The 25383-nt window shown below is 36.4% G+C and overlaps 1 protein-coding gene and 1 long non-coding RNA gene across 2 annotated transcripts in view; both read left to right on the plus strand.

The window, feature by feature from the left end:
* Positions 1–2540: 2540 nt before the first annotated feature.
* On the plus strand, positions 2541–22788 carry LOC141556056 (uncharacterized). Its single transcript, XR_012486413.1, has 3 exons — positions 2541–3123; positions 3536–3694; positions 22653–22788. It is a non-coding gene; the product is annotated as an uncharacterized LOC141556056 (long non-coding RNA).
* Positions 22789–25078: 2290 nt separating this feature from the next.
* The window catches only part of SQOR (sulfide quinone oxidoreductase), an 11277-nt gene continuing 10972 nt past the window's right edge, over positions 25079–25383 (plus strand). The window contains exon 1 of the mRNA XM_074284789.1: positions 25079–25105. Coding sequence (XP_074140890.1) covers positions 25079–25105 — 27 coding nt within the window. The remainder of the gene's footprint in view (positions 25106–25383) is intronic.

Genomic DNA, 25383 nt, shown 5'->3' on the forward strand with positions numbered 1-25383 from the left:
AATATTATTTAGCTCAGTACTTTTCTAAATCTTTAGAAAATCTTCCTACTCTTTAGTACTTTCTAAATACAAGGATAGTACTCTTCTCCTCCCTTCCCAATATTAATTTTTGTTAACAAACCCTTGCTGCTCTACTTTCTAATATTTTACTTTGTCACACCCTGATGCTAGATTATTTTCAACATTCCCCTAGTGTTACCTACTCATTGGCAAGGGGGAAAGGGAATTAAGAATTTATATAGTGCCTACTATGTACCAGGCTCTGTGTTAAATGTTTTACAGATACCAGCTCATTTATCATCACAGCAATTCTGCAAGATAAGTGCTGTTATTATTCTCATTTTACAGTTGAGGAAACTGAGGCAAACATCAATTTATCTTGTCAAGTCACTTAGTCTCCCTTAGTTACACAACTAGTGAATGTCTGAGGCCTGATTTCAATCCAGGTCCAAAGTCATATTTCAGATGCTTCGGTTTTTAGTTGGAGGAAGTCGCTTAACAGTACTGACTGGGTTGGATGCAAATTTTTATTATTTCAATTCACATATTATCTCACTGTTCTCTGGTGGAGGTAGGGGGGCAGGAGAGAGAGTGTGCCTTTTACTCCTCTAATAGATTTTCTTTTCCAATTTTCACAATTGCTACTCTAAACCATCTTTTCTCTCCACAAGCTTTTTTCATTGTATTTCCCTCCCTTTATACTTTCAGTTGAAGACCATTCATAGTTAGATATCTGTTTTTTGCCCCTTCTCCTTTCTCACAACTTCTTGATGTCATCCCCTACTATTATCTTTTTTTATTTATTCTTGTCTTATACTATTCTCCCCAAACAATTTACTCTATTGGTATTTTCTGTCCCCATCTCTCTTCTCCAATAGATTGCCTCCATTCCTTCCTATTAATTATTTTTCATTTCTCTATGTATAGATAACTTTCCTATAGCCTACAAATAACCCAGGAGAGCTGATGGGGGGAGAGAGAAGAATAGGGAGAAGGAGAAGGAGAGGGAGACAAGCAGAAGAGAGGGAAAGACAGAGAAGGAAATATAGAAAGAGAGATAGAAACAGGAGAGATACAGAAGTAGAGATAGAGACAGAGAAAGACACAGAGAGAAAGGGTAATGGGGAAGCAGAAGGAAGGAGGAAATGAAGGGAGAAAGAAAGGAGGAGGGAGAGGAAGAAGGAGAGAAGGGGGTCTAGGACTGAGCCGTACATAACAACCACACATAAAAGGTGGGACATGGATGATGAACCCTCACAGGAAACAGAAGGGGCTGCTGACTGACAGCAAGAAAATTGTTATCATAAAACTTAGAGAGAGGATTCAGAAAGGATGTCTATCCCACAATGGCAATGCCTTAGAGAGGTCAACAAGACTGATTGTGGAGAAAAACCCAGTGGATTTAGAGAGCAATAGAGACATTATTAGTACCCATGGAGAGAGAAGTTTCAGTGCAATGATGAGGATGAAAGTCAGATTAAAAGTAGAAGCAAAAAGAGGAAAGCATTTTCTAGAATTTTGCCTATAAAAGGAGAAAGAACTGTGCCATGATAGCTGGGGGAATAGTGTAGGATTTACATAATTAAAAAAAATAATTAATTTATTTATTTTAGTAGAGGATGAATAAAAGATCTGGGCTTGTTTGCCGACAGTAAAATGAAGAATCAGGGAATAAGCAGAAACATAATTGATTTCTGTCCATAAACTTTCCTGCCCTGTTTACGTGTAACAATCATGATAAAAAAAAAATCCCTTGCCAAACAAAAACAACACAAGCCTATTAGAGAATCTCTAAATCAATCTATTGCATTAAGTCAATCACATTTATTAAGCCACTACTAAGTGTCAGGCACTGTGCTAACCGCTAGGTTTACAAAAAGAGGCACCGGGTGAGTCACGGGATTGGATCAATAGCTTTGTCTGCAAACAAAAAAGAGCTAAAACCCCTGAATAATACTTTTCACTCCCTTTCCACCTTTACTGAGTTTTAGTTTCATATTCTCAAACTTGTTATTACTCAATACCATAGCCTTCGTAAGCAGGAAGAGATTTCTCAGCAACTTAAGCTCTACTCCTAGGGAAGAAGAGGGTCAGTGTGTTTCCAGGAGGCTGCGATCTTGGGGGTGGGGAGTGTGTCACACAACTGCAGACTGAGACCTTGGCTCACTCGGACCCTCAGTTAAGAAGGTATTTGTCTTTCGGGTCACCCGATGACCAATTAGCGTCCCGGGGCGTTTAAGTGCCTCGATCCAGCGTCGGTAGGAACTTCCAGGTGAGGTGGCGTGCCTCAGAGCGAGGACCTTTCCTCCCAGCCACCGTCCCCAGGCTCCTGAGGCTGGGCTGGACTTGGAAGGGCAGGGCACAGTAGGGATTGACGTCGGGTTTTGGCAGAAGGTCGGGCGGAGTTCTGTGCTGCCCGGGCCCTGGGGAGGCGACACCCTGTTGCTCTGCAAACGCCCCTACTGGCTTTACTACCTGCTACACTCTCTCTTGGGTAAGATGCACTGGGTCGGCGACTGCTAACTGGGAGGGTAATTTGGCAGGGGGATTCTACACTGTCCTGGAAGACCGATCTCATCCCTGTGGGCTTGCCGTCATCCCAACTCCGCCCTCTTCTCACTGGAGTCAAAGCCCAGGGGATTCGAACTGTGTAATTAATACGCCCCCACTGAAGGGCCACCAGTGCGGCTGAGCCGGAGCTTGGGGGCAAGCAGGTGCTTCATTTAGGCACCGGTTAAACTTGCTTTCCTACCTCTAGAGTGCTTAGCTATTGCTGCTCTCTTATCTTTAACCTCCTTTGGGGGAGCTTCGGACCTGGGTAGACAGCTGAGAATAGGGATTTGGGCCGAAGCATGTCTGCGTTTCTTTCGTCTCTGTGTTGACAGCCTTTCTCTGCCGGCTTTCCTAAGTTTTAAACAGGCAGAGGGCCGGGACTGTTTTCCTCAGGCTCTGTAATATTAATTACACAAACTTTAGGAAGCGTAACAGTGCTCCATGATAATATAGAGGTCTGAATACTGTAATATAGAAGTCAAGAGTTCCTGGATTCCAAGAGGGTAGAAGTGCAGACTCAGGAGTGTGTAGGTAGCAGCTGAGAAAAACGCCAACCTCTGAGCGTCGTGTGTGAGTGCATGTTGGGGGTGGGGAAGGGTACGGGTGGGCATAGATGCAGCTGGCTGTAGTGGAGACAGCTTTGGATTTGGAGGTAGGAAGATTTGAATGCCTGAAATACTTCCCAGTCTTGTGACTGAGCAAGTACTTAGCTTCCCCCAGTCTCAGTTTTCTCCATCTGTAAAACGGGGCTGATAATAGGATTTATTTCTCTACATTTTTTGCAAAATAAATTAGATAATATCCTTAAAACATCGTGTAAACTTGAAAATACTATGTAAATGTTAGCTATCATTTTAAAAAGTTCAAGGAGTCTAGCTAGATACTAGAAAGATAGAATTGACAACTTGTTGAATTCTTGCTGTTGGCCCTCCGCATTGGTTACCTAATTTAATTTAATTGGTCTTCCCTGGATATGCGGAAGGTGATCTTAGCTGTAATTGGAGTGGAAAAGAAACGTCTTTGAATTTTTCGAACTTGCTGCATGACCAAGGACAAATCATTCGACCTATTTGCCCCCTTTTTCTTTATGTGTAAAATGAGCATTTTATCCATAGTGGATTTATGAGGAAGATCCAGAGAGGTATGTACAAATGTTTTGTAGTTGATTTTCACTCATTTCAGTCATATCTGACTCTTTATGACCCCCTTTGGTGGTGATTGTTTTGAGACAGTCAGAATTAACTGTGGGTGATTTGCCCAAGTTAGTAAATGTCTGAGGTCATATTTGAACTCTGGAAGATGAGTCTTCCTGACTCCAGGCTGGGGCAACTCTATACATTGCACTACTAGTACAGAGTTTTACAGCTTAAAAAAAAAAAAAAAGAACCCCCCCCCCAAAAAAAAACCCCAAACCTTAAATTTAATTACAGTGGCGTTATCTTCTGGTAAGGGAACTCCCTTTCTCAATACAATTCAGCAACTCTTTTGAAACTTGAAGTCTTATATATATTACATGTTAAAACAATTTTAAAACTGCCTAAAAATAAAGCCTTGAGTTATAAAGGGTCCAGAACATTGAGAGGTTCAATGATTTTTCTCAGAATCACAGTTAGTACTCCGCAGCAGTCTAACAGATGTTCTCATGTGGATTTAAAATATAACTGTTCCCACCAATTGAGCACAAACTTTTAGATCTAGTAGTTGATCATATTGAGCAATATTTACTTCTTTCCTTTTTTTTTTTTTTTTCCACCCTATATAGCTCTAAATGGAGAAAAGAACCAGCTGGAATCATTTGTATTTTGAAAGGGAATGGTTGCTTTTCACTGTTCAAAGATAAAACAAAGCTGAGAAGACTAGTGGTTTAGGAGCTGACTGCTTGAATTTTATATATATATATATTTTTTTTTTTGATTGGGGGGGGGAGATAGGGGAGAGAGGCAGAATGTAGTATAGTGCATCTAACTTTGTCTTGAATTCAGAAGACCTCCATTCAGATATTCTCTTTGTCATATATTGATAAGTCTTCGGGAAAGTCATTTAACTTCCCAGTGCCCTAGGCTATTTTTCTCACAATATAAGTGAAGGTGATGTCCTGCTTTGCAGAGGAAACCACAAGATCAATCTCTTAGTCTTTCTATAGTTAGTTTCTGTCATAACTAAGTTATAGTTTAAATCACAACTAAACTATAGTTTAAAACTAGAGGGCTGTAGCTAAACTGGGTCACACGTGGGATGATCTAGAGAATCTCAGAAAATAGAAATGTTGATAGAAAAAACTCACATTCCATACTAGGCTGGGATTAAGTGACTTGCCCAGGGTCACACAGCTAGGAAGTGTTAAGTGTCTGAGACCAGATTTTAACTGGGGTCCTCCTGAATTCAAGGCTGGTGCTCTATCCACTGGGCCACCTAGCTGCCCCTATCTTGTATTTTTAATCTAGATAATCCTGTGAGTTATAGCATAGGAAGTAGCTTCTAAGACCTGTAGCTAGGCAAATGACATCGAGTTTTGGTGGCCATGGCATTTGTCATTCCATTTCCTTTTTTTCAGTGAACTCTTCATTAACCTCATTCTCTTTCCTCCCATAAACTCAGCAACAGAAATGGGGCCAGGTTGGAATGGAATGAAACCAGTGTGCTCTTTGTTATCCTTTGTTTTTTCCTTTTAAGTTCCTTGCCCTTTAAAGCTTATATAATCTAAGGAATGTTGGCTGATGTGGAGTGAAAGTGTTTGGGAAGAAGAAAAACAAAAGAGAGCAGTTAGCTCTTTCTGCAGTGGTTTAGTTTGCAAAAGAGGAGAGGAAATGAAGAAATCATTGCTCAAGATATGTGGGATCTGGAGATGCTTCTCAAATAAGCTGTTTTCACTTATTTCAGATCAATCAAGAAGTATTACAGTAGTTTCCATGTAGGTGATGCAGTAGATAGATTGCTAGATCTGGAATCTGGAAGACTCATCAGTAAGGAGCTTTTGTTCCTTTTTGTTTGTTATTTAGTTATGTCTGACTCTTCATGAGCCATCTGAGTTTTCTTAGCAGACACTGTAGTGCTTTGTCATTTTCTTCTCCAGCTCATTTTACAGATGAGGAAATGGAGGGCAGAAAGGGTAAAATGACTTATACAAGGTCACAGAGCTAGTCTCAAATCTGAGACTATATTTGAACTCAGGAAGAAGAGTATTCCTGAGTCTAGGCTTGACACTCTAGCCAGTACATCACTGTCAAGCCACTTTGGGACAGCTTTAATTGCTAAAAAGAGTTTTTACTTATCTTGAACCTAGATAAAAGTCATTCTGTTCTTCAGGGTTAAGCAGAAAAAGTCTAATGCATGTTTCATAGGACAGCTATGTGCTGAAGCCTCTAGAGATAGTTTTCTATGCCCTGTTTTTGGTTTCCAAGCAACTTGCAACAGAATAGCTCTATTTGTCTCCAGGGATAAATATTGAACTCTATACTGAATTTTAATTAAGTTTTATGTAATACTTTTCTACTAGGGAGAGCCTTTATGCAATTAACTTGATTGACTCCAAAAGAATAAATATTTATGTTTTAAGTGAATGACATTTAATGCTTGGAGGGACCTTCAAGATCACTCCCTTCATTTGTAAGATCAGTAAACTGAGGCTCAGATAAATTGTGTGAATTTCTTAAGATCACACCATGAAGTAGGAGAGAAGGGGATTTGAACTAGGTTCACTGAATTAGAAGGAAATGAAATACAGTAGTGGAAAGTGTACTGGATTTGGAGTCTGGGTGGAGAAGTTAGGTCTGGTTCCACTATTACTACCTGTGTGACTTTAGGCAAATCAGCCTCTCATGGCCTCAGTTTCTCAACTGTAAGATGAGGAGCATGGAGGACTGAATGACCTCTAGAGTTCCAGTTTAAACTTATATTGTTGTTGTTTGTCCTCCGTTCTGGAAGAGGAACAGGACATAAAGGAGAGCAAATATGTTCACCCCAAAAGATTATGCTTTTCACCCAATTTAGAATGGGAGAAAATTTGGTTTTCCAGAGGTTGGAGGTGGAAATATAGAAGCTCTCTGTGTTCCTTCATGGCCAGCACTTTGCTCAGTTCCTTAACACTGGTAGTCCTCAGGAAACACTGGTACATGACAATAATGTTTCAATGGTCAAAATTTCTTAGAACATTTTGCAGGAATCTCTCCTTGGTACTTAATTTGCTGTCCCTTCTGTCATAGTTAACTTGCTCTTTTCTCCATCAATTTGTATATTCCTTAAGGGTAGGGACTGTGGCCTCTGTCCTTGTTTCATCTGCATCCAAACACAGTGCTTTGATATATAGTTCTGAAAAGGAAAACTTTTCTCATTATATTTAAGCCACTAAAGTTTTGACTCCTGAAATCTATACATGAACCAATTTGTAGTCAGGTTCTCCTACTAAGCCAACATTTCTCAAGTTTTAGTCTCAGCACTTTTTTACACTCTTAAAAGTTATCGAGGACACCAAACAGCTTATAATTTAATTTATAGCTATTGATATTTACCACATCAGAAATTAAAGCTTATAAAATTTAAAAATATTTATTTGTTAATTTAAAATAACATTAAAACCCTATATGCTAATGTAAATAATACATTGTTATGAAAATATTATAGTTTCTAAAAGAAAAATAATTTATTAAGAAGTGTTATTATTTTATGTTTTTACAAATCTTTTTAATGTCTGTGTTAGAATTCTTACAAGGTGCTAAGTCAGTGGAATTGATAGAGACAATGGTTGTAGAGACAATGGTTGTTTAGCAGGGTGCTTAACAGTTCTCTAGATGTACTTAGTACTTACTACAGTTCCACAAGATTCACATCTTTAAGAGAGCATATATAAGCTAGAAGCCTCAACCAGGATAGACTCAGGGAAATTCACAAGCCAGAGATGGCAGTCGGGCAGAAGGAAGGAAGACCGAGAAGTGGTGGCAGGCTGTACCATGGAGAACACTGAAACCAAGATCCAGAAGGCCTCCAGAAAACTAGCCAAGCCCCAAGTGAAGAAGAGAGGATTTTGAAGGAGACAATAAAGGATTTGGACTTTTAACTTTTGGCTGCATTTGAGGTGATTATTACACTGAACTGAAACAAAGGCTGCTCCCAGAAGCCCCCTAAGAAACCTGCTCCCAGAGAGCATTATGCTTTAGAGAAGAACATTACATTTCTGCCTTAAGAGAATTCAGCTAGATTTTCATATTTGCTTCTGCATTTTTTTGGTTAAAATATATGAAGAAAATTTGTCTTCTGTGAGAATTTATTGTCTCCTTTAAAATTCAAGGTTCTTCACATTATGGTCACATCATATCTACTTGCTTGTTTTGTCTCACCCCCCACCCCCCAACAAACACTTTTCTTTCCAGTTAGGTCTGTTTTCATCAATGAACTATATACTCTTTCTAACATGGATGCACTGTCTGACCCTTAAAATTATTGTGCTTCAATCCTCCAATGGATTTCTGCCCTTACCAATGCAGGTATTAACTCTAAATCACAAATTATCCAAGGCTTCCCATCCTGTGCTACTCTGTCCATATCTTTCCAAACTGCTCAATGTGGGGATCTTGTTGCTCTTATATAATATACACACATATATATATATGCATACATGTATATGTATATTTGTGTGTGTATATATATATATATATATACATACATATATATATATATATATATATGTATATGTGTTTTATGACTTTATTGTCCCTTGAAAAACCAGTGCTTGCAAAGACTCATAATATAAAAAAGAGTGGAGAACCAGAGATCTCCAAATCTGGCTCCACCCCCACTCCAACATCACTAGCCAGTATATTCAGGCTTCCTGGTCTTTGGCTATTGACTTAATCTTGTTCTCCTACTGGAATAGTCACCTTCAAGCTTAATATTTAAACAAATGTTCAATATTTAAACTGTTCTGGGGCAGAGATCTACAATATTCTCTTATAAAAGAGAACTATGTGATTGCTCCATTTAAAAAAAGTTTACTTGTTAGTTGTTGAGGGATCTAGTGCTAAACATACAAAGCAATGATACCATTAGTCACTAATAAAGCAATGATACTATTAGTCACAAAGGTAAATGGCCGACAGGGAGCAGCCTGATGAATTCCTGAATTACAACATATTCTTGGTTTTCATGACCTGGCACTTTTTTCATCTCTTACCTGACGTGGGACCTTTAGAACATATTGAGTAATCAAAATTCCTCCTCCCTGTTCAGTAAAACCATTTATGTGGCCTATTGGTAATTGCCAAGACTCTTCCTTCTCTTGTCTTATAGATCCAGGACTGGTAGGGACTTCAGAGGACATTTAGTTTAATCTATTATTTTGCCAGTGAGAATACTGATGTTCAAGGAGAGCTACTCTGTGAACCAACTTGGCATCAGGGCCTAATGATTCTTCCTTTAAAACATAATTCATTTATTTCTTCCTCCACATTTTTACTGTTACCACCATTATTTAGGCTCCTATGACCTCACTCACACCTGAACTACTATAATATTCTAACTCTATATTCCTTGAATTTCTCATTCTTCCTATATGCTGCTGTGATGGTAATTTTTTCTAAAATATCATTTTCATCTTGTTTCAGCCCTCCTCAGGAATCTATATTGGTTCCCCATTGCCAACCAGATCAAATGAGATAATATATGGAATGAATTGTTCAATTCAAAGCACTATGTAAACTTTTATTGTTGTTATTATAGAAAAGAGTCTAAAATCTTTAGTTTGACATTCAAAGTTCTTCACATTATGGTCACATCATATCTACTTGCTTGTTTTGTCTCGGCCCCCCACCCACCAACAAACACTTTTCTTTCCAGTTAGGTCTGTTTTCATCAATGTACTATATACTCTTTCTACATGGATGCACTGTCTGACCCTTAAAATTATTGTGCTTCAATCCTCCAATGGATTTCTGCCCTTACCAATGCAGGTATTAACTCTAAATCACAAATTATCCAAGGCTTCCCATCCTGTGCTACTCTGTCCATATCTTTCCAAACTGCTCAATGTGGGGATCTTGTTGTCTTGACATTGCAAGGATCACAACAGGATGCTTGAATTGTTTAATAATCATTCCTTGTTTAACAATTTTCCCCTTTTTTATTCTAGTAGAGAGATATATAGTATAGTAAGATTATAGGAACTGTAGTCCTATAACATACCATTCTGTTTTTTGTTCTGCCAGATTTAGTGCTAGAAAAGCCCTTTCACTCAGGGGGATTGGGCTTCCCATTCTTAGACTTATTGGCTTGATGAGAAATCTCCCACCCTTAGGATCTTAATTATAGTAAAAGTTGTGGCTCATAAATGCAGTAAAGGGATAGGAAAGGGAAGTAAAAAGGGAACAAAGATAAATCATGTATGGGAAAGGTAGACAAATGTTAAGCATAGAAAGAAAGAATCACAGTGTACATTAACAGAATGATTTAAATAAAATTCAATACCATAACAACTGTTATGAGAGTTTACCAAAGTAAGTGTCATCAGGACATAAAACAGTTTAAAAGGCTGCTAATTAGTCACTTTATATTTTACCTTGGTTGGGCACAATTTGATCAACTCTTCTGGTAAAACAAACTAAACCATTCTCCTGTCAGTGGTCATTTTTTCCTAAGGGCATTGGAGTAGTTGTCAAGTTTTTCTCTAGCCCAAACAATGATCAATAACTCCATTGGATGCTGTTGCTACCACCTTGCTAGAGAATGAAAGATCCTGAGAACTTACAGGTCAATAGTTACCCTGTGAATAATCACAAAAAGACACAAGCCCTTAAAGGCTCTCAGCCAAACTTGTTTGGCTAAGTTCCCTGCCACTAGCTGCCATATGGGCTGGAACACCATGATACCAGGATGGTGTCTTTATCCCTTCACTGGAGTCACATCATGCCATCTGGAGAAGCATAGGTAAGATAGTGCGAGCTAGAAATTATCTATTCTTACCTTGAGCTATCTGTTACCACATGGTTCTGAGGGTGGGACTGATGACCACTGGATCAACCAAGCAAGATCTGTTGCATTATTTCAAAACATCAAGTCCTTTCAGCAGTGGGTCACCATATGTATACAAGCAGCTTTGTCCCAAATTTCAATATGATTGACTAGTACCAGGCAGGGACTAGGGATGTGGACCAAGAAGTAGTCCCTCTAGGACAATTGACCCATATTATATGATTATTGTGAACCTGATGAACATAGTAAACATGAACATTTACCATACAAAGAAAAACAGGAAAAGAACACTATATATGAAACTCAGTCTCTATAATGTTCAGATAATTTAAAAAAAAAGTATATTTCAAATTTAACATGACAGTTTTCATACTGCCGTACCTGTCTATGTTATCTTCTGAGCTTCTTAAATCTGTGCTCTACATATTTCTTTTAAAAAATGATTCATTGATTTTTTAATTCTGACTGTTCTTTTTTAAATTTTATTTTTATTTTTATTTTATTTTATTTTATAATTATAAATTTTTTGACAGTATATATGCATGAGTAAATTTTTTAAATAACATTATCCCTTGTATTCATTTTTCTAAATTATCCCCTCCCTCCCTCTACTCCCTATCCCCTTCCTCCCTCTACTCCCAATTCTGACTGTTCTTTATTTTCTTCCTTTTTTGGTATCACTATCACTACATATCCCTACTTGCATAACAACCCTATGTATGTTTTCCATCATAACAAATAAGGATAGGTAAACAAAACTTATCAACACATTAACCATGCTTGAAAATGTATGTCTCACTCCACTATTTTAGGTCATTACTTCCCTATCAAGAGATGCATCTTTTACTCTTGCCAAATGCCCAGTAAGTTTTTTCAATCATATATCTCTTTGAAGTATGATTATTCAAAACTCATCAAGTCCAAAATAAACTTATGTTGTCTCTGATTTCCAATTTCTCTTCCTGGTTCCTCTGATTTTGTCTCCCAATCATCCTGCCATTTACATTTGGATGAGCATTTCTGACCAAAAAATTGATCAGGTATTTAATTAATTTATCTATCTATCTATCTATCTATCTATCTATCTATTTATTTATTTATTTATAACATTTACAAGTTCTTACAAGTTCTTTCTTTTTTTATCGTAGCTTTTTATTTACAAGTATATGTATAGGTAATTTTTCAGTTTTGACAATTGCAAAACCTTTTGTTCTGACTTTTCCCCTCCTTCCTCTTCCCCCCTCCCCCAGATGGCAGGTTGACCAATACATATTAAAAATGTTAAAGTATAAGTTAAATACAATACATGTATACATGTCCAAACAGTTATTTTGCTGTATAAAAAAAATAGGACTTTGAAATAGTGTACAATTAGCCTGTGAAGGAAATAAAAAATGCAGGCGGACAAAAATAGAGGGATTGGGAATTCTATGTAGTGGTTCATAGTCATCTCCCAGAGTTCTTTCGCTGGGTGTAGCTGGTTCAGTTCATTACTGCTCTATTGGAACTGATTTGGTTCATCTCATTGTTGAAGATGGCCATGTCCATCAGAATTGGTCATCATATAATATTGTTGCTGAAATATACAATGACCTCCTGGTCCTGCTCATTTCATTCAGCATCAGTTCTTGTAAGTCTCTCCAGGCTGATCAGTGTTTTTTAAATTCATTCTTCCAGCACAGCCCCTCTTTAGGTACCATCCCTTCCTTTTTCATTCTCATTGGTCTTAGCTTAATTCTGTCCCCTAACTACCTTATGCCCAATATTTCTATTGTAATATAAAACTTTTACAACCTTCCTTCCTTCCTTCCTTCCTTCCTTCCTTCCTTCCTTCCTTCCTTCCTTCCTTCCTTCCTTCCTTCCTTCCTTCCTTCCTTCCTTCCTTCCTTCCTTCCTTCCTTCCTTCCTTCCTTCCTTCTTTCCTTCTTCCTCTTCCCTCCTCTCTCTTTCTCTCTCTTCTTTGCATCTTTACTTTAGCATCACTTCCTAACAGTTCTTCTCCCACCCCAACATCATAGAACATTACCTTTCAAAGAAGTACCATCAAATCAATCAATTAATATTTTTTTTTGTGTTGATTTTTTTTTTAATTTTTAATTTTATTTTATAATTATAACATTTTTTGACAGTACATATGCATGGGTAATTTTTTACAACATTATCCCTTGCACTTACTTCTATTCAGATTTTTTCCCTTCCTCCCCCAACCCCCTCCCCCAGATGGCAAGCAGTCTTATATATGTTAAATATATTACAGTATAATTTAGATACAATATATGTGTGTAGAACCGAATTTTTTGTTGCACAGGAAGAATTGGATTCAGAAGGTAAAAATTACAGTTTACATTCATTTCCCAGTGTTCCTTTTCTGGATGTAGCTGGTTCTGTCCATCATTAATCAATTGGAATTGGATTAGATCTTCTCTATGTTGAAGAAATCCACTTCCATCAGCATACATCCTCGTACAGTATCATTGTTGAAGTGTATAATGATCTTCTGGTTCTGCTCGTTTCACTCAGCAAATCAATTAATATTAAGTGCATACTAGGTATCATATGTTGTGCTGAATACTGATGATACAAAAAGAGTCTTGAACAGTTCCTGTTCTCAAGAAGCTTACAATGGAATGGGGGAGATAACATGCAAGTAAACATTCAAGTTTTATACAAGATAAATAGAAAATTAAAGAGGGATTAAGGAAGAAAGTGGAATTTTTAGTTAGTTAAACAAAACAAACCAACACATTGGCTGTGTTTGAAAATGGAAGCCATATTCTCTACTTGTTTTCCATCACCTCACTATTGAGTGAGTGAAGATATGCATCATATTGAATCCTCTTAAGTCATTGCATTGATCAGAGTTCTAAAATTTTTCATTGTTGCTTTCCTTTACATTATTGTGGTCATAAATATAAATTGTTTGCTCATCTCATTTTGCATCAGTTCATACAAGTTTTCTCAAGATGTTCTGCATTTTTTACATTTTACATTCCTCATTGCAACATAATATAACATTGCCTCCATGCCATACAAGTTGTTATCCATTTCCTAATTGATAGATACTCAGCTTCCTTCTATTTCTTTATTACTACAAGAAATTTTGTATAAACATTTTTGTACATATGGAACCTCTTTTGTCTTTAAATGTCTTTGGAAATACATGCCTAGTAGTGGAGTCACTGAGTATGAGGTTGTGTGAGTAACACAGTGAAGTTAGAAAATGACAAGATTTGATAACAAAGATAAAATGCAAACTTCTTTAGCTGGAGTTTAAGGTTATCTATCTCTGATTTGGCTTCAAATAACCTATGTGGGTTTCCCTCCCAAACTTCTTCTCCTTAGTAAACTCTATGTTTTAATCAAATTAGACTCAGAATTTTGGCATCTTGTTCTATAATTTTTCACCTCTGTATTTGTGTAAATGATACCCATACCTGGAACAAACTCCTTCTTCTCCACCTGTTTAAATCTCTTCCTAATCTAGGTCCAACAAATGGTGCTACCTCCTCCAGGAAACCCTCTGTGATCCCACATCAATGAAAGTGACCTCTTCTTTCATGTTCCTATTATCTTCATTTCTTCTATGGTAGGATCATACATAAGCTCTTTGGAGGCAGGGACTGTGTTTTAAAGATTCATAGATCTTGAGCAACAGGACCTCAGAGGCCATTCAGACCAACCATTTTATAGATGAGAAAACTGAAGTACAGAGGGGTCAAGTCAATTGTTCAGCTTCACATAAGCTAAAAAGTGTCAGAGATATGACTCAAATTGAGTCCCTGTGGCTGCAAGTTAAGCACAGTTTCCAATTTAATTTCTGTATTTTCATTGTTAGCATAATAAATGGCATAAAACAGGCAGAATAATAAATGCTGGTGGAGTTGATGAAACTTTGATTTTTCACTAGTTCACATTGAAAACAGCACCTTTTGGATCTAACAGAATTTGAAGGCCTTAGTTGGTGCCGTCTTACCCTTGCAGTTGTAAACGTCCAGGGAATCTGGGCTCCCCCTGTATTATGGCTAAACTCTGATGAGCTGGTACATACTTAGGACAAATATCAAAGCTTTGGCAATTTCAACAAAGTTTGATTAGATATGCTAACATCCCCTAATGAGGATATCATCCATTAAGCAAACCATTAATATAATGATCAACATGAACATAATCTAATTTCCTGATGGTTATCAGCCAGCTAATTAGCTGGTGCTAATTAGCTTGATAATGACATGTCTCAGCAGACATTGGAGTGAGCTTTCTTTTATAAGCAGTATCAGATATGAATCCTTTACTTTGCAAGAATCTCCATTTTCTAGTCAAAGCATTCTGTAAATAATAACAATAGTTGACATTTCTCTAGGACTTTTAACATTTCCAAGGCACTTTATATCTGTTGTCTCATTTCAACCTTGTGACAATTTAGTCAGGTAAGTTCTGCATCTACAAGTGTTATTTATCCAATTTTAAAGTGTCAATAGCAAATGTTTGTTAAGTGGAAAACAAGAAAAAATAATTTAAAAAACCCTAAATATATAATTCCTGCCCTCAAGGAATGTGCAGTTTAGTGAGAATGTCAAATTGCAAACAACTATGTACAGTATATGGAAGATCTATACAGGGCTGGGAAGGGATCTGTACAGTTCTCTTGAGCTAAATTTTGAAAGAAGTCAGAAGATCTAACAGGTGGAGGTAAGGAAAGAGAGCTTTCTAGGCAATGGGAAACAGTTCTCATGCACAGAATTAAAAGATGGAATGTTATGTCCATGGAACAGCATGAAAGCCAATATTTTTGGATCATAGAGTATGTGGAGGATAGTCAAGTACACGAAGAACTGGAATGGTATGAAGGGGCTCTGTAATGAAGGACTTTACAAGCCAAAAGATAAAATTTATATTTCATTCAGGAGGTAATAGAGAATGACTATAGTTTATTATTGTTCATTTTGGGGGTCAGCTATTTGGTATAGTGGGTAGAATGCTGGGCCTAGAAGCAGAAAGATCTGAGTTAAAATCTGTCATTAGACACTTTACAAGCTGTGTGACTCTAATCAAAAATATTAGCCTCTGTCTATCTCAGTCTCCTCATCTTTCCCAGGGTTGGTGCAAAGATCAAATGAGATAAGAATTGCAAAGTGCTTAACACAACCTGACACATAGTAATTTCTATATCAATAGTAGCTATTATTATTAACAATTATTAAGTGGTACAGTAGATAGAATGCTAGACCTGGAGTTAAGATGATGTGTTCAAATCTTACCTCAGATGCTGGCGATATAACTATTGACTGCCTGTTTTTTTCAACTGTAAAATAGGTGTAATAATAGCACCTTCTTTACAAGGGTGTTGTGAGGATCCAGCAAGATAATATTTGTAAAGATGTCAGCACAGTGCCTGGCATAGAGTAGGTGTTAATAAATGCTTATTTCCTTCCTTCCTGATTCCAAGTCTCACAGTCTTTCATTTTCACCATATTGTCTCTTTTCAGTGAAAATTACAAAACTGTTCCTATGTGGAAAGAGGACAATAATTCAAATGATGGAAAACCAGGAGCAAAAAGAAAAGTAATTGTCTTGAATCCAAGGTTAGAGAGGAAGTGTGTGGTATTGGGGCTAGCGAAAAACCAGCCTTGAAGAAGGGTTCATTTGCCTTCTTTGATACTCACTGGCTATGTGATCCTGAATGTCAACCTTCATTTACCCTCCTCCTCAAAAAAGGTTCTAAGACTAAATGCAGAGTCATAGATTTGCTTTGGTGGAGGGAATTTCCTTATTAGAAGTTCTCTTCATGAATGAAATCTCAATTCCAGAACAAACCTGGAAAATTCAAATGAAACAAACAAACCTCAACCAGACAAAAATGAAAAATCTAACTGAAACCAAAGTTAGAATTGTGAAAACTATAGAGGCAAGCAAAACATTTAGCCAAGGCTTCTAAAACTTTGGTTTTCCTTCTAGTACAATAGTGATTCAGTCCTGGTGGTTCTCCTGACATTAAGAATTGGCTGTAAAGGAGAAGCCAGCCCCATACCGCTAGACTTTATGGTGTTTCATCCATTTCTATTTTCAGCATTCTAAAATCTTTGAATATAATATCAAACTATTGTTAATTTTTTGAACATTAATGTAAAAGGAAACTTGGTCTGCTGGACTTGGCATCGGGAAAGCCTAAGTTCAACTCTCAACTCTCTCACTTAGTTGTGTAACTATGAGTGAGTCAGCTTCCTCGTCTATAGTATGGGAATAATAATACCTTTTGTACCTTCCTCACGAGTTTATTGTGAGGTTCAAATGAGATAATAAGGCTTCATGTTGCAAACCTTTAAAATGCTCTATAAAAATCAGCTATTATTCCAATGAAATATTAATAACTTGATAAGAAAGTTAAAAACAAAGCTGCCAAAAAGAATTACAGAATCAGCTATTAATTTTTTTTTTCTGTCTTGAGTCTTGTATCTAAGGACCAATATGCCATTCCCTCTCCAAAGACTGTTGAACTTAAAAATTGAAGTCAATGGAAATGTATAAAGCCAATTTGAGTCCAATGTATATATGCCTACACCTATAACCCCATTACTTTTCCTCACATACTGTGTTGCAGTCAGATGGGTCTATTGGCTGTTCATAACATCTCATCTTCTGTCTTTCAGAACTAGTCTGGGAATGTTTTCTGTCCTTCTCTCAGCCTCTTGGAACCTTTTTTTTTTTTGTAATAACAGTCTTGTCCAGCTCTTCATGATTCCATTTGTAGTTTTCCAGCAAAGATACTAGAGTGGTTTCCCATTTCCTTCTCCAGTTCATTTTACAGATGAGGCAGACAAGATTAAGTAATTTCCCCCAAGGTAACATGGCAAGTTAGTATCTGAGCCAGGAAGACTTATCTTTATGAGTTCAAATCCTGTTTGGGAGTGCCAACTGTGAAATTAGTGGGAATATTTATAGCTCCATAGTTGGCAAATTCTACCAATCAGGAGCTTGATTTATTGTTTTGTTTATTGTCTAGATTTAAAGTATTAAATAGTGCAGATTAAACTGAAAAGTATGCATACAGTTTTCTTAGAATATTCCTAGTTAATTATTGACCAGCATACTCCTGGTTCTGACTCCAACTCAGTTCTACCCACTGTGACACCTAGCTATCTATTATTTCCACTAGACTCTTCAAATTTTATTTCCCCCCCAACTTGCTGGGGTATCAAAAGCTCTCATGTTTACTACTGACTTGCCCTATCAAAACATGCTTTCTGGGAAGGATTTGAAGTTCATGCATCTTAACATTTAAATATCTTAAAAGTGTTATTGTTGAGTCCTTTTGTGATCCCATTTTGGGTTTTTCTTGGCAAAGATGCTGGAGTGATTGGCCATTTCCTTCTCTAGCTTATTTCCATAGAGAGGAAAACGAGGCAAACAAGGTTAAGTAATTTGTCCAGGGTCCCACAGCTAGGAAGTATTTGAAAACAGATTTGAACTCACTGAGATGTCTTCCCACTTCCAAGTCTAGTGCTCCATCCACTGTGCCAGTTTTAAGTATTCCCAAAGATATATACTACATGACTCATTGCAACAAAACATTAAAACTGAATTAATGATGCTCCCTGTGGAATTTCAGGCATCAATTAGAGAATCATAGATCATAGATTTAGAGCTAGCAGGGATTTTAGAGGTCATCTAGCCCACCTTCTCCTGTTTTACTGAGGAAGAAACCAGACATAGAAAACTGGAATGATTTTTCCAGTTACACAAATGGAAAGTATAGAGCTGAGATTTGAATCTGGATTCCAGATTCCTAATCTCACACATTTCCCATTATACCACAAGAAATGTTACTTGGGCCCAAGAGACCTTTCTAGGGCTCCTAAAATCATACTATGGCTGCTCTTTTGACTGTTTTTTTTTTTTTTTTTTTTTTTTTTACATTACATTTAATTTTACATTACAAGACCACAGGAAAAAAGTTTTTGTCAAAGATATAAAAACTTAGTAACAATGTGATCTGGGCCTCAGTTTTCTCATTTGTCAGATGAGGGGGTTAGTCTGGATATTGTTTTGAGGTTCTTTCTAGCTTTAAATCTATGATCTTATGAGCCTAAAATGATAAAGTGGGATCAAAGTAATTAAACACTGATGTGTAAGAACCAGGGAAATTCTTGGTTTTTCCTTTATTTGTATTTTCTTATTTGTTTTGAATGCATGCCAAAATTACCTATATCTGTCATTTATATTATGCTTTAAGGTTTATAAAGTGCTTTATGTATTCTTATCTTATTGGAACATTACAACAATTCTGTGAGGTAGGTGCTACAATTATCCTCATTTTACAAATGACAGAACCTAAGTGGAGACAGATAAGGTGATTTGCCCCAGATTACAAAGCTACTAAGTATATGGGACAGGAATAGAACTCAGGTTTTTCTGGTTTCATGTACAGCATTTTATCCAGCCTCTAGATGCTTTGAAATAATTTCATTCAGTGCATGAAACTGAAAAGCATGTATGTATTTTCTGTCTCAAGATAAAATAATCTATGAATCTGAGGAGAGTATGATCGTCAGAATTGTATCGAAGAAAGAACTCTGCTTTGAAACCTACATTCAAATCCTGACTGTAATTTAATACCTTTGTAATCTTGGGCATGTTACCTTGTTTCTTGGTTTCCTTATCTGTAAAATGAGTGGATTGAATTGAGTGGTTGCTACGATTCTTGCCAGCCCTAAATTTGTGATCTATCCTATCCTATTTCCTGCCAAGAAAATCCCAAATGGGATCCCAGAAAGTTGAATTTGAATGAAAAATGACTTAACAATGAACAGCAATCAAAAGTAGCCTGGACATGATTCTAGCACTGGCTTGTTTGGTGGTGTGTTTAAATGTAGCTAGAAAAAGAATCTGTTTCTCAATTCATTCCCTTGGATGAAGGCCAGTCAAGTGGCTTTTCCAGCTCAGTCCAAGTACATCCCTCCAATGTCATGTGATGGGGGAATTAGGAAGCATTTTAAAGGAAGAGACTAGAATTAACTTCTTGACAGAAAAGCTAGGTCTTCCGGAATAGTGAAGCATTATAAAAATTATGTTAAGGACCTGAAACTAATAGGAATAGAAGTAAGTAGGAGTTTCTTATGTTTTCTAATGCCATCTTTTAGAAAAGTAACAAGTCATTTACTACTTTCCTATTTGGATAGCAGATTAAAAAATGATTGGGTTGCTTTATTCTGAGGAAAATAATTTCTTTTTTGGGATTTCAGGATGTAGAAATTAAAGGATTTAAAAAATCTTATTTAGATTCAAAACTGTTTTACATTTAATATGACAGGGCACAGCCTTTATTTTTTTCCTTTCCTTTTATTTTATCCCTCAATAGCATTTTATTACATGTAAACATAATTTTCAACATTTACTTTTATAAGATTTTGAGTTTCAAATTTTTTCTTCCTTTCCTGTCTCCCCTCTCCCCAAGGAGGCAAACAATCTAATATAGTCATATTAAATATTAAATTATAGTCATTAAATATATTTTTACATCAGTCATATTGTAAAAGAAAAATAGAAACAAAAGGGAAAAACCACAAGAAAGAAAAAGCAAATTTTAAAAAAAGTGAAAATGGTGTGCTTCAATTCGCATTCAGACTCCATGGTCCTTTTTCTGGATATGGCTAGCTTTTTCCAGCATGAGTCTTTTTGAATCGTCATGGAGCATTGTATTGCTGAGAAGTCTGTCATCCGTTGATCATTTCACAGCCTTTACTAAATAGAATTTAAACATGCATTAGTAAACTACATTTCATAGGAATAATAGAGGCTATAGCCTCAAGAGTAATATTAGAAGAGTTCAAGAGTGGGATAGATGTTTGGAGAAAGTAGTATATTTTCACTCACTGGAGATGAGTGAAGAAGGGACACCAATTTGTTGAATATGCTTATAGGGGATTCATGTGCAGGTAAGAATTGGAAGATTTCTGAGATCCCTCCTAAGTCGTGTGTTTTATGAATTTAGAGTCTTTTAAAAGAAAATCTGGATCTGTGATTTCATCCACATAGGAAACTTACAAAGTTGTAAGGTCTTCTAGTGATGATGAACAATACCTGGACTCTAATTTTTCATCTTAGCTTGTTGCCTTTTATTGATTTTTTTTTTCATGGTCACATACTTTATGTATCTATTACATATGTGTGTGTGAGAGAGAAAGAGAGGCAGAAAGAACAGAAAGAGGGACAGAAGGTTGGAGAGAAAAGAAGTAGATAGATATAGAGATGGATGTGCTGATAATTGTTTGACAGCTGGCTTTAGGCAAAAAGTATTTACAAGACATAACCTAGGGGCAGCATAAGACTGGTGGCAGGGAGAGAACACTGACCTCAAGTCAGGAGAATCTGATTTCAAATCTAGACTGAGATATTTTCAAGCTATGTGACTCTGGACATTTAATGCTACCTCCAAAAAACAAAAACAAAAACAAAAACCAACAAACAAACAAAAAAAAAACTTAATCTGCATCATTAACATTTTCTCCATTGCTTTCTTAAATCTAGATGATAAACAAAATAATGATACTTCTGTTAGCATAAGTAAAAAGCAGGACTTCAATCCAGACCTTCATGCTTCCATGCTTCCAACACTGGCTTCTATTTACCATGCCAACTGCTATATAGCTCTATAAACAATCATGACAGAAATGGCAGCACTGAAAACTACTTTGTATTTTTTATCTCAAAAGAACTCAGGAATAAATGAGTCACTTAATAAATGGAAAGAAGAATCACTAGGAATCAATTTGTTTACCTTCTAATAGATAGGTCTGCCATATAAATTCAAAGGCAGATGGGGGAAGCTGGCAATATTAGTGATTTATGGTGCTTTTCAGCATTATTTATTCATTCATTTTTTTTATTGCTAATTTTTGTTTTCTTTAAAAACATTTAATTTCATTAAATATTTCCTACTCATATGTAAAAATTTTTAACGTTCATTTGAAAAACATATTTTCTCTCCCAATTATATGTTAAAACATTTTAAAGGACTTTTAAAAAAGGTTTTGAGCTCCAAATTCTCTCTCTTAATCCCTGAGAAGGTAAGCAAAGATATAGGTTACATTTGTTTAACATTTATTTAAGAAAAATTGAATTCCAGATTCTTCCTCAATTTCTTGTCCTTTCCCCACCTGTTGAGAAGGTAAGCAACATGGTATCGACTATACATATGAAGTCATGCAAAGTGTATTTTTGTATTAGCTATGTTGCAAAATAAAACAAGAAAAATAATGTTTTTTTAAAAAGTACGCTTCAATCTTCACTGAGAGGTTATCAGTTCTCTATTTGGATGCGGATAGTATTATATATTGTGGATTCTTCAAAAATTTTCTCCATCATTGTCTTGATCAGAGTAGCTAAATCTTTCACAGTTGATTACAATATTACAACACAATGTACAGTATTCTTTTGTTTCTGCTCACTTTACTTTGCATAAATTCATAGTGGTATTCCTAGATTTTTTTTGAAAACATCTTGTGCATCATTTCTTATGGCACAATATAATAATCATATACCATAGCTTATTCAGCTATTCCCCAATTGATGGACACCTCAATGTCCAATTCTTTGCTACCACAAAAAGAGCTGCTATAGATCTTTTTTGTACAATAGATTTGTCTCCCCTCCTCTTCCCCTCCTTTTTTGATCTCTTTGGGATATATTGCTAGGATATACTACTACTTCCTAGTATTAGTGCTTCTGGGACAAAAAGTTAGTAGTTTTATAGCTCTTTGGGCATAGTTTTAAATCATTTTCTGGAGTGTTTGGATTAGTTCACAACTCTACCAACAGTGCATTAGTGTCCCAATTTTTCCACATCTCATTATATTAATTTTCTAAATAATTCTTTCTTATCAGGGTGAGCTTTTCCTTCTAGCAAGGGTTAAAAGAGTAGGAAAAAGTTCATCTAGCTAAAAAACCCCAGCTAGCTAACACATTGGCTGCATTTGACAGAATTTCTATATTTTCATATTCATAATGTCCCATTTCTGCAAATAAGGGATTCAAAGTGCAAAAAATTTTTATGACTTTTTTCTTGGGTGGGACTCAGTAATTATAATTGCAAAATGTTTATTTTTAATTGTTGTTCTTATAATCATTGTACATTGTTTTCTCAGGGAATTTATTGGTACATTTCTTGTTTTTGATGACCCCAAGACAGAAATTGATCTTTTGTATGGTTGGAGTTCACGAGTATCTTTGTGCCTTTGCTCATCAGTCCTGGCCAATGTCAGGAATGCATCTTGGTTCTAATGTTAGGTATTAATTTTTTTTCTATTATTATTATTACTATTAAATGCTATTAGTCTGCCTTGTTGCTTCTTGTAATTTGTGGGGAAGGTTTTGCATAATTGAGTCATTAGACTTTGAATTATGGTCCTTGCTTCTATGGATTAGATGTTCTTGTTTCTAGGAGGAGTTCATAAACTTGATTTGCAGTAGTTGTCAAGAAGTTATTTGAAGCTTGGAACAATTCTCCCATAAATTACTTGTTTCTTTAAAAACTTGTTTATCTTTTAAAAGCCTCTTGGCAATCTCTCAGGCTAACCTGATCTTGAAGAGTTTTGTGTCTCTAGTTGCCTATAAACCAAACTGCTAAGTGTTGAAATAAGGTAGAGGCTGGACTTAGCTGAATCAGAGAAGTCTGTGGTTGCCCTGCAACTGCTCATTCAAACAGAAAATCATAGGTCATCAGAGTAAGAAACTATCTTAGAGAACATCTAGTCCAGGCCTCCCATTTTATAGATGAAGAAACTGAGGCTCAGGGAGGTTGTGACTTACTTAAGTCTACATAGATCTGAAAATCTGGGGACTTTTCTTCTATACTCAATTAATACCCAGTTTTCATTCCTCAAGGTTAAAATCAGACTTCCAGGATTGGAGAAAAATTGTTTTCCCTAATCAAAAAGTAGACATTATTGCAGTCACATGGAATATTGAAGATTTAATTCAACAAACATTTATTAAGTTCCTATTATTGTTTTGAAGTACTGGGGATACAAAGATCAGTGGTATGATTAGTGTTGGAAGGGACTCTGGAAATCATCTAGTTCAATATTATCACCCTTCCAATTTTTAGAGGAGGAATTGAGGCCTAGGGAAGTCAAGTAATTTGTCCTGGATGCAGGTACAGGGGTCAGGAAGACTTGAGTTCAATCTCACCTTAGATACTTGCCAGCTGAGTAATACTGGACAAATCATTTAACCTCTGCTTGCTTCAGTTTCCTTATCTGTAAAATGGAGATGATAATAATAGCATTTACCTCTCAGGATTATTGTGAAGATCACATGTGATAATATTTGTAAAACTTTTAGCAGAATTACCTATCTCATATTAGATTCTGTACAAATGCTTATTCTCTTTCCTTCCCCCTGGTCCCAGAAGAAGTAACAAGCAACAGATCTGGGTTTTGAATGCAGGATTTAAGACCCTAAATAAATTACATTACTTTAGCAAGAAAATTTTTATTTTGTTGTCCTTAAGGAGCTAATTAAGCAACCCAATTTCAAGGAGAAGATAATACTAAGAACTAGGAGGAATCCAGAAAGGCTTTTTTTCCCCCCCTTTCTTTTTTGGAGGCAATCTAGGTTAAGTGACTTGCCTAGAATCACACAGCTAGTATTTGAGGTCAAATTTGAATTCAGGGGTATGAATCTTCTTGACTCAAAGCCTAGCACTTTATCCAGTGCCCCACCTAATTGCCCTAGTCCAATAGTACTGACCTTCTATTTTATTTATTTTGGTTAGGCAATTAAGGTTAAGTGACTTGCCCCCTTCACACAACTAGTAAGAGTTAATGAGGCTGCATTTGAACTTGGGTCCTCTTGACTCCAGGGCCTGTGCTCTATCCACAGTGCCATCTAACTATCCACATGGCATACTCTTAATGTAGAAATTGCTTACTGAACTAGTTTCAATAAAATCTTTTTCTTTAGAATATATTGACTTTGTATATAAAATATATTTTTACAATCCCAAGTCTGGATCAGTTATATTGGCATTTTAGTCTTGCTCTAAGTGTGGCTACTTGCAAATCTTCATTTGGTGATTTGATTAGCAAAGACTTTCTCTCACAGATTGGACCATGGATTTAGAATAAAGTATTTGATTCCTGGAAGATCAATTTGATCCACTGTTACTTCTTGTTTCCCTTTATTCAATTCTCACTAGGTCCTAAGCAGTCTGAGAGAAAAAACTCTCTATAATTTCTGTAGCTATTTTCACAAATTGAATTTAAGGGGCAGAAGGCAGAGATGGCCCAAGGAGAAGATGGGTAACAGCAGGATATAGCTGTAGATAAGTTTAACAGCAGATAATTTGGAAATTTTAGAACTATCCTGAGGAGGACCTGGAAGCAAAGGAGAAAGAGAATTTGTCTAAAGAATAATATAAAGTTCTAAGACTAGGAGGAGAGACATACAGCATTTATCAAGTACTGTGCTCAGTCCTGGGGATACTGAGTGGGATGGTCATTGCTCTCAAGTTTACATTCTAATGTGGAAAGATAATTCATAAAGTGAAGCTGGAAGGGAAGAGGGTGATATGGAGCTAGTGGCTTGGTGGTTTTTGGTAATATCAGGTGACAGCCCACCCAACAGAGCCCAGCATAAAGTCTGGGACAGACTCTAAGTTTCTTTGGGGAAAAGATGGTGTAGAATGAGGGAAGGCAGGAACACAAATGAGAAAAAGTGAGTTAATGGTCTTCGTATATGATCCAAAGGTTTCTCTTGGAAGACCTTAAGGACTGAAAACAGTATAAGAGTATTCACTGAAAACTATGGACGCTGGCTTGAGTTACCTCTTCTTCTTCTTCTTCTTCTTCTTCTTCTTCTTTCTTCTTCTTCTTC

The sequence above is a fragment of the Sminthopsis crassicaudata genome, chromosome 2 (assembly GCF_048593235.1).
Source record: "Sminthopsis crassicaudata isolate SCR6 chromosome 2, ASM4859323v1, whole genome shotgun sequence".
Lineage (NCBI taxonomy): Eukaryota > Metazoa > Chordata > Mammalia > Dasyuromorphia > Dasyuridae > Sminthopsis > Sminthopsis crassicaudata.